Consider the following 9,850-nt stretch of genomic DNA (forward strand, 5'->3'; position numbering starts at 1 on the left):
AGAAGGACCACCGGGGAAGTTTTTGGGTTGAAAAGGGGTTATTTTTTAAAATTACATTGGGATTAGTGCCTGGGAGAATATTGTGTAAGAGAGAGAAACTATGCTCCATATCAACAATCATTACGCACAATACGTCTCTTCTTAATTTTTTATTTGATCATCTCATTTTACATTATTATGAGACAGAGAAGTGTTCAAAAACTATTATGTGCTACTCTTTTCACATTTTACGCTCATGAGTGTACGAATGGGAGGCACTTTTAATGGCTTCTACAACAAAAACACAACAACCAATGAGTTATTGCCCTTACTAGACTTTTTTATATAAGATAAATTATTGATTAATGGCGTGGACGTCCCCGTATAAAAGCTATATTCCAAAAACTAGCGATCCTAGAACTTTCGTAACCTTATCACACAAATTACGAATTCTTATAAAAAAGGAAAGAAGAATCAACCTGAATTACCACATACTCAGCTGCTTAAGCTAAAAATAGCTTGTGGATATATTATATATGAATAATCCATGTACGCTGCAAATACAACAACAAACCCAGTGTATTCCCACATAATGAGGTCTGGGGAAGGTAAGATGTACGCAGCAAGGCTATTTCCGATAGACCCCCGGCTCAAGACAAGGAAGACAAAACATAAAGACACCATAGATTATACAACCAGAAAACACAAAAACAAAAACACCAAAGCAAACAAGCTTCCAAAATTTTGGAGATCCTTAAATTTGCTTTTAGGTTTAGTATTTTGTAGACTGCAACACTACCGTAATACAGATGAAGATTACCCCTGAACCTCAAAAGCAGACCAGCAGTACCTGGCTAGGTAAAGCACCATTCAGAAATTTGGCTACAGTTGCTATGGACTTGTGGCCCGCTGATGCTGGAACCTTGTCAGCATCATTTCCCTCCACAATTTCATGGCGAACAGCATCAAAATCGTAGAACCGTTTGTCCAGAAGGTGACCAAACACGCCCCATTCAAAACTCTCACTACCAATCCCATCATCACAACACTTCTCAAGCTGAAGAACTAACGGTCTACGCGTACAAATATCACAACCACGCGGTAGAAAATCACGACCAACTAAAGCTTCAAGTACACTCGACTTACCGCTACTCTGACTACCAATCATCGCCACTTGCGGTAGTCGGAGACCGGTAAGACGATTATCGATGTCGCCGAGTGGTGAGAAAATGTCTTGATAATTTATGCATATAACCATGTATAATTAGTGAATAATTTATGCATACCGGCTAGAAAAAGTAAATGTGAATCTGGCCAGCTATTCGTGTAAAGATCCCAAAAAGATGCAAGCTTTACATAGATTTTGTGCCATAAAATCTCCCTGTTGTCTTTAATTATTATAATCCTTAACTATCTCCACTAACGAAATCAAACGAATTCATATAGGCTAAGGTTTTCTTTTACAACAATCCAGTGTAATCCCACTAGTGAGGTCTGCGGAGGGTGGGTGTAAGCAGACCTTACCCCTACCTTTGTGGGGTAGAGGAGTTGTCTCCAATAGACTCTCGGAAAAAGAAGAAGGATCTTTGAGATCTGCATTCATTTTTCCAAAACTTTAACTTTAAAACAGGGTTTTCAGTTATCAATTTTTAATTAATTACAAAGTCAGCCCAAGAAGTCACAATGGGTTGCAGGGCTTCAAAATTACATCGAGTATATATGCAAGCACAAACCCCAAAAACTGCAATAAAGCAACTCCACCAAAAGCTCAAAACCTTGGGTAATAATTTGATCATGTCTAAAGTTTTATTAGGTCTCCAGAACCTAATAGGATGTCTCAGATACTCCCAAAATTTGATAATGATTCATTCAACCAGGAGAACTGCAAACTATAGCAAGAAAAAAACTAATTCCAACAAACCAATCCAGGGATCAAGTCCTCTGCGAACCAGGAAGACGCATCATAAACTGTTTAAGCAGTTAAGAGAGTGAATTAATCTACTTATGTAACAATAAGAAGTGCTTCAAATAATATCCAGATCAACTTACTTCTCCACATTGTTGCTTCGAGCCCCCGTCCCCATCCCCGCGTCCCAACTCCTAGACCAAAAGAAAACTCTAACCAGCCTCTTTTCAATGTTTTGCACTCCTCTATTTGTCTTGCATTATCAGCAACAGAAGAAGAGGCGTAGATGAAAAAGAGGGGAGATCAGACGTAGGAAGATTGAAGAACATCAAGAGGCATGGCACTTTAATAAGTTTGAAGAAGCTTACCTGCTGCCGCCACTCTATCATTGTCAGATTGAGGTCGACCCACCTTAAACAGTTAAATTCACCAAATCAGCAAGGATTTTTTTAAAAAATTAATAACAAAATGAAGCAAGTAATAGCAATAGCTTTTCTTTTTCATAATTGATAAGTACAAGTTGCATATGTCAAGTTTCGAGAAAAGTGGGAGCATATACACTCAAAACAGCTCTCTTGCATTTTATTAAAATGTGGAATGAAGGAACCAAAGAGTTCACATCACTAACAGAAACAGACACCAACTTTGCAAGTAATTTGGAACTATTTTCCAATATTGACTGATATGTTGATTCTAGTGTTCATGCCCAACATGCACCATGCACAAAAGAGAGCGGAAATCTCCAAAAAGGCATAGGAAATAAATGGGTAGCATTCTGACAAATAAGTTTGCTAAAACCAGTTTTGGGTGGTTTATGGACCTACTATGTAAGAGAGCAAACACAAGCAACCAAGAAACATAGAGCAATTAACCATGAGTTATTCTTGATCACTTCAAAACATAAGTTCTTGTGTCACTTGAGAGTGGAGTAACATAGAAAGACCGTTGCATCACACAGCTTGACACAAAATATAGATTAGGGAGAAAATTCTACAGCCTTAAAAACAACTTCAGTTCGAAAAGAATCTAATCACTAACGTGACCTTGTAAAGATACCGAAATCAAGAAGGCTTCACTTCATCCCTGATCCAATTAGACTCACGACTTGATCTTATAGTTCAATGATTCCCAGATGAATCTAACAAAACAAAATCGAATCCCACACTGGATATGATGAGTTAAACGGGTCATGCACTTTCATTTCTTCCCCAACCTATACATGTCACATCCACTCCAACTTCCAAAAACATAGTAGTTACTTGCTATTGTTTTCTATTCTTTTTGGCCATGTTTTTTTGGGTCTCCAACTCTTTAACGGGTTGGAATACACCTCTGTTTCTGTTCTGCCACTCCCTCTGAATAGATGTTCTACCATGTTTCCGTTCAGAAACTCGAAGAGAAACATATTGTTGGCCATCTCATAAATATTGACCCCAAATACTGCTTTCCATGTGACCACACTCCATCTCCTGATATCTGACAGAGAGGGGATCTCAACTTCTCCCTCACCAAAAAAGCCAACAATACAGCTCTTGAAAAGCCCATGTCTTTTACCCCTGGGGACTCTGTGATGAGAATATCTCCTGCACTGGAAGTTACTGTCGATTAACGTAGCATATTAGAATGCAAAGTTACTCTCACATGATTCTCTGGCATGAGAATAATCTTCTTTAAATAATCTGGGAGGTTCTGCAATCATCAGGTGACTGGGGCATTGAATGAACCTTTCTACCTTAAATGCTACCTCATTCCACCCTGCATTCAAGGCTAGTTCTGGAATTATAATGACTGATTTTCCATTCCATGAAGCGAGAGAATGTTGATGTATCTGCCATACTCAGTTGGTTTCCTTGTGCAGAAAAAATCTGCCCACCTTCTGATCGTATTCTTCCCATCGTTGGAGGCTTCCTTAAGAATATTGCAGATCCATCTCAGATCTTCATACTCATAGACCATAGTTGATCTGCTCATCATGCCACGGCTTCTCCCCACCCACTCATACCATATGTCTGTACCCACTGTCATCTGGTGATGTCGAAAGATTTGAAGCCTGCATTGAAGTAAATCCTATTTTCCGCCAATGTAAGAAGTAACAAGCTGCACTGGCTGGTTAGAACGAAAGAAAGGGTCGAAACTACCACAGGATGTCGTAGCTTGGGGTCGAAAAAAGATGTTTCCGGCTGAAAACCACCACAAAAAGATGATCCCTCTCCTAGGAAGTAGGAGAGAGGAGGGTCTTGGAAGATGTGCCTGAGAGAATGTGCCCACCTCGAATCTCCAGAATGACACTGATTACTTGCGTTAAAAATTCTGAGAGTTCTCCTTACCATCCTATTTACAAAGACCAAGAAACACACTAATTTGCCTGCTAAACAACTCCATACATTCACAATGTAATACGACTTTACATAGAATTAACCAGACTCGTTTACCAAAAATAGAATAAACAAAACAAATCTTGATCCTTTCCAAAGTTCTTTACAACTTTTCAATAGTACAATCTATCCACTAACTGAAAATTTCAGGAAAAAAGCAAACGGAGAAGGAAAAAATCTATATAGATTATACAACCAACAACAACAACAACAACAAACCCAGTGTATTCCCACATAGTGAGGTCTGGGGAGGGTAAGATGTACACAGTCCATACCACTACTCCCGGGGAAGTAGCAACGCTGTTTCCGATAGACCCCCGGCTCAAGATAAGGAATAGTAATCAAAGTCATACCAAAAAACCTGGAACAAGACAAAACATAGAGACGCCATAGATTATACAACCAGAAAACACAAAAACAAAGACACCAAAGCAAACAAGCTTCCAAAATTTTGGAGATCCTTAAATTTGCTTTTAGGTTTAGTATTTTGTAGACTGCAACACTACCGTAATACAGATGAAGATTACCCCTGAACCTCAAAAGCAGACCAGCAGTACCTGGCTAGGTAAAGCACCATTCAGAAATTTGGCTACAGTTGCTATGGACTTGTGGCCCGCTGATGCTGGAACCTTGTCAGCATCATTTCCCTCCTAAATTATCACAAGCCACATGCAGCAATTAACATTAGAACCTAATGACATCCCTGGGTTGTGAAAAGCAACTGGATCAGTGACATAGTTCTGTATTTTATTTGTGAAACAAGGAGAAAAGAAAAGAACCTTACTACTGAATTAACAGCATACAAAGTGCTCCAGAGTCGATGGCTACATAAAAACTGCAAGTTTCCTCACTATTGAGAATCCTAAGGATTAATCTACACAACATTCGACTTGACTACTACTCAGGTACAATGTATATACACATAATATAACACTCAAGTTGGACCATATGTATCGATTTCGAGCATCCAATACACATATCATTGGACCTCAGGATGTTTTAGCTTAGTCAACTGATTGAAGCACCTAGCTGAGATAGTCTGGGCTTGTATTTTCTCATAAATAAAGTCACAATAATCTCAAAACATTTGGTCCACTCATGCAACACCAACTCCAACGGAATATTTATCGCAACTTGATTGTCAAATCAATTTCCTCAGTACAAACCTTTCTGAATTTTAACTCCAACACAACTAATTCAACCACATAATCTCACTTGTATCCAAAGGCATAGCTCTATTTCAAGTTTTGCACTTGATCTGCCAAATGGAAATTATATGTTCCTTTGTATTTCTTTCAAGAGATCATGTTTCCACCAATATACATGATCCATAGGGGAACCATCACATATAGATCTATTCAGTATGTAACCAGATAACTTTTGGCTTCAACATTTTCTAATTTTTGGAATAGAAGTCCCTAATTACAAATATTGTTTATCTATGAAAAGAATAGACCACTGGTCCTAATGACAGTTACAGGGATGAAGTAAAAATTAAGTACACAGTGACAGCAACAATAATATTCAGACGTGCGATGTTAAGATCATATATCCTAGAAGTAGCTTAATGCTAGGATGCATAAGTGAGTATTTGGTCGACAATGAGCATGTCAACTTTATTCAAGATATGTATAGTGTATTTCCTTTGTGAGAGGCCACATCTGGGCTGGACTGAGTGATGTATATGCCCAAAAAGTCGTCTCGCTTTGTAAGTCTGGAACTGAGTAAAGAGGGGTCATTTTAAACCTCAATCTTTTTTTTGACAAGGTACATAATCATTTGGGGGGAACCTGTATACATATATCAAAAGGAGAGAACATACACCAAAATATGGTTCCAATCCTCTATACAAATTGGGAACTCACAAGTACACCAAAAGTAAACTAGGTACAAAACACTACTCTCTGCCAAACCAAGTTCTACTCCTTCAAAAGCCCAGCTATTCCTCTCTTTCCAAATGACCCACATGATTGCTAAGGGGGCAACACTCCATACTCTCAGGCTTTCCTTCCCCCTTTTATGATTCCAACTCTGCAAAGTCTCCTTAACTGTACTCAGCATGACCCATTGCAACGTAAGCAAATTTAAGGCCTCCCTCCATAACTGACTAGCCACCTTACAAAGTAGAAGAAGATGATCTACACTTTCGCCGCCACTTTTACACATGAAACACCAACTGAGGTGGATGGTTTTCTTTCTCAGATTCTCCGCTGTTAAATTACACCCTTAGCCGCCAACCACACAAAGAAACAAACCTTCCTTTGTGCTCTAAGGATCCAAATGGAGTCATAAGGAAAGGTATCTTCCTCTCTCACTAGTAACCACTTATAAAAAGAGCTAACAGAGAATAAACCGTCACCACTCTCCTGCCACCTCCATGCATCCAACAAGTTGTTTGGTGTGTCTAGATCATAGAAAAGCTCAACCAAATCGTGAAATTCTTCCATCTCCCAGTCATGAAGGTCCCTTCAGAATCTTAAGTCCTGGTGAATAGCACCCTTATGAGACATACAAATTTGTTGGATTGTCAACCCTCTCTAGCAAGAAACACGGTATAAACTAGGAAAAGCTTCCATCAACTCGATCTCCCGACACCACTTATGTGTCCATAAACTGATCCTACTTTCATCCCCAACCTTAAAGGAGATATGTCGATAGAAACCTTCCCACCCCTTCATGATACCCCTCCACAAACCACACCCAAACAGAGTTACAATGTTTATAGTCCTCCACCCACCATCCATTATGTCATATTTATCCGCTACCACCCCCTCCAAAAAGCATTTTCATCCCTCCCAAATCTCCAAATCCACTTTCCTAACAAAGCTTTGTTATTTACCTGGACATATTTCACTCCAAGCCCTCCCTATTCCTTTGGAGATGAGACGACTCTCCAATTCACAAGATGAAATTTCTTAGTGCCTTCGGCTGAGTCCCATGAGAAGTTATGTTGAAGTCTTTCCAACATTTCAATTGCCTTGCTAGGGGTCTGCACAAGTGACATAAAGTATGTAGGCATACTAGGAGGAGTGCTCTTGATCAAAACTTCGTTTTCCCTTTTACCTCTTTTGCCATCCAGCTAGCCACTTCTCAGCTCTCTCAACCACCGAACCACCGGATTCCACACCGTGAGATCTTTGCTAGACGCTTTCAAAGGTAGTCCCAGATACGTAGTAGGTAGATTACCCACCTTGCAATTCAACACTTGCGCCTTCACATTTACTAAGGCTAATCATTAAGCCTGACACAACCTGAAACCATATAAGGATCTGTCTCAAAACATTCAATTGGGCCACACTCGCATCATATAAGACCAAAGTATCATCTGTGAACAGCAAATGCGTAACTGTCAAGTTACACTGCCCTCTAAATACAGCATCAAATCCCTTCAAAAGACCTCCACTGACTACTCTGTCCATTATCTTGCTCAAAGCTTCCAATACCAAAATGAATAGCATAGGAGATAAAGTATCTCCTTGTCTCAAGCCTCTCGAGCTCCCAAAGAAGCCACAAGGACTTCCATTTACCAATACAGACAATGAAGGTATTATAACAATCCCGAGATAACTTATCTCCCAACCAAATGAGCCCTAAGAGAGTTTTGTACCGCATAAGATGGAATACCTCACGACTAAGCTTGAAATAAAACAAACATTGTATTTAAACTAATAACACAAGACAATACAATGGGTAACAACCATCCAAACAAGCTAGAATTCACCCTTAACTAACGTGGATTAAACAATGTGATACAATTAAATCTAAGCAACAATAATCAAAATAAAAATTATATTTTAAACTAACAAAACAGTACAATACAATGGGTAACAACCATCCAAACAAGCTAGAATTCAGCATTGACTAACATGGATTCAACGCTACAATACAATAAAATTTCAGCAACAACCAAAACAATCAGATAACAATACAATCACACCAAATCAATCATTACACAAAAGGTATAATGCATAAATGTGCCCTTTAACCTGGCTTCAACTTTCATCTATACTCTCCAACTTTGGGTGTGCACAAGTAGACACTTGAACTTATATAACGTTGAACAAGTAGACACATGTGTCCTATTTGGCATCCTACATGACCAATTTGTGTCTGTCATATGGGACACGTGTGTCTACTTGTTCAACTTTATACAAGTCTAAGTGTCTACTTATACACATCCAAAGTTAGAGGTGGTAGATGCAAGCTGAGGCCAAATTAAAGGGCATGTTTATATATTATGCCAAACGTAACTTTTCGTTGTTAACTACCAATGGATAGATAAACGATACCATACAATAAAATTTATACCATACAATAAAATTTATACCATACAATCAAAACAAATACATTTCAACTAACAACACAATACATAGGGTGTTTGGATTGGCTTAGGCTTAAAAAGTACAAATAAAAGCCAAAAAAAGTTGTTTGCTACCTACTTTTGGCATTTAGTTTTTGAGTTATAAGTCACTTAAAAAAGAGCTCATCCAAACCACCTAACAATACAATACAACACAACACGAAAACTCACAGCATTCCAGAAAAATAAAAAAAGCAGCAAAAGGAGAAGAATCTGACCAGAATTTCACGGCGAACAGCATCAAAATCGTAGAACCGTTTGTCCGGAAGGTGACCAAACTCGCCCCATTCAAAACTCTCACTACCAATCCCATCATCACAACACTTCTCAAGCTGAAGAACTAACGGTCTACGAGTACAAATATCACAACCACGCGGTAGAAAATCACGACCAACTAAAGCTTCAAGTACACTCGACTTACCGCTACTCTGACTACCAATCACCGCCACTTGCGGTAGTCGGAGACCGGTAAGACGATTATCGATGTCGCCGAGTGGTGAGAAAATGTCTTGAAGTTTATTGATTAAGGGAATTACTGATGAACCGATGAGCGGAATGTCGCCGTTCGAATTTGAGTTTGATTTCTTCCTCATTGCTTTTGTTTTTTGTTAAATTTTTGCTTTTAAGTGTGAGAGAATTGAGAATGGAGTGTATAGAGAGAGAGGGGAGTGGGAGAGGAAGGTATATAATAAAGTGTTGAAGATTCTTGGAAAAGAATAAAAGCTTGGAAATTGAAAAAGTTTTTATAAAAACTTTTGCATGCTTAACAGGGAAGAAAGGGAATAAAATGGTCCTCTAAGTTTTGGAATTGCGCTCAAAATTGTCCTTATTAAGTGCAGTTTATCTCACGATTAATTCCGGGATATTCTATTTTATTACATTTAAACTGAAATTATTTGATCTCATTTTTTAAGTGAGATAAATTAGTTCATAAATTATAATTTCCGCATAGTATGATTTTTATATCTCGTAATAGTCTTATTAATTTCTGAAGGACTTCGATTAAATTTAAACTTTATTTATTTGTCATCAACCATAATTTTTAAATACTTTTTGTTTTATTTAAAATTTATAAATTTAAAATTATATTTCGTTATATTTTTCCAAAGAATATTTAAAATAGTGTTCAAATGATGATTATTAGTACTTCTATAAATTTTATTGTGCAAAAAAACATGCTGAGTAATAAATCTCTAGAAAAGACAATTTTGGTGTTTATCGTAGAGCTCG

At 38.1% G+C, this 9,850-nt stretch overlaps 1 protein-coding gene across 3 annotated transcripts; it reads right to left on the reverse strand.

Moving 5' to 3' along the window:
• Window positions 1-479: 479 nt before the first annotated feature.
• On the reverse strand, window positions 480-9,402 carry LOC107843325 (dynamin-related protein 3A). 3 transcript variants are annotated; one of them, XM_047398262.1, is made up of 5 exons: window positions 8,839-9,400; window positions 4,818-4,910; window positions 2,254-2,296; window positions 2,029-2,130; window positions 1,612-1,947 (listed from the first exon to the last, which is right to left on the reverse strand). In XM_047398262.1, exons 1-5 carry the CDS (start codon window positions 9,211-9,213, stop codon window positions 1,886-1,888), a joined length of 675 nt encoding a protein of 224 aa, XP_047254218.1. In that variant the 5' UTR covers window positions 9,214-9,400; the 3' UTR covers window positions 1,612-1,885. The 3 variants fall into 3 exon arrangements, with proteins under 3 accessions (XP_016543048.2, XP_016543049.2, XP_047254218.1); XM_016687562.2 differs by lacking the exons at window positions 1,612-1,947; window positions 2,029-2,130 and adding an exon at window positions 480-1,212 and having other exon boundaries at window positions 8,839-9,402; XM_016687563.2 differs by lacking the exons at window positions 1,612-1,947; window positions 2,029-2,130; window positions 4,818-4,910 and adding an exon at window positions 480-1,212.
• Window positions 9,403-9,850: the final 448 nt, after the last annotated feature.

The sequence above is a fragment of the Capsicum annuum genome, chromosome 10 (assembly GCF_002878395.1).
Source record: "Capsicum annuum cultivar UCD-10X-F1 chromosome 10, UCD10Xv1.1, whole genome shotgun sequence".
Taxonomy (NCBI): Eukaryota; Viridiplantae; Streptophyta; class Magnoliopsida; order Solanales; family Solanaceae; genus Capsicum; species Capsicum annuum.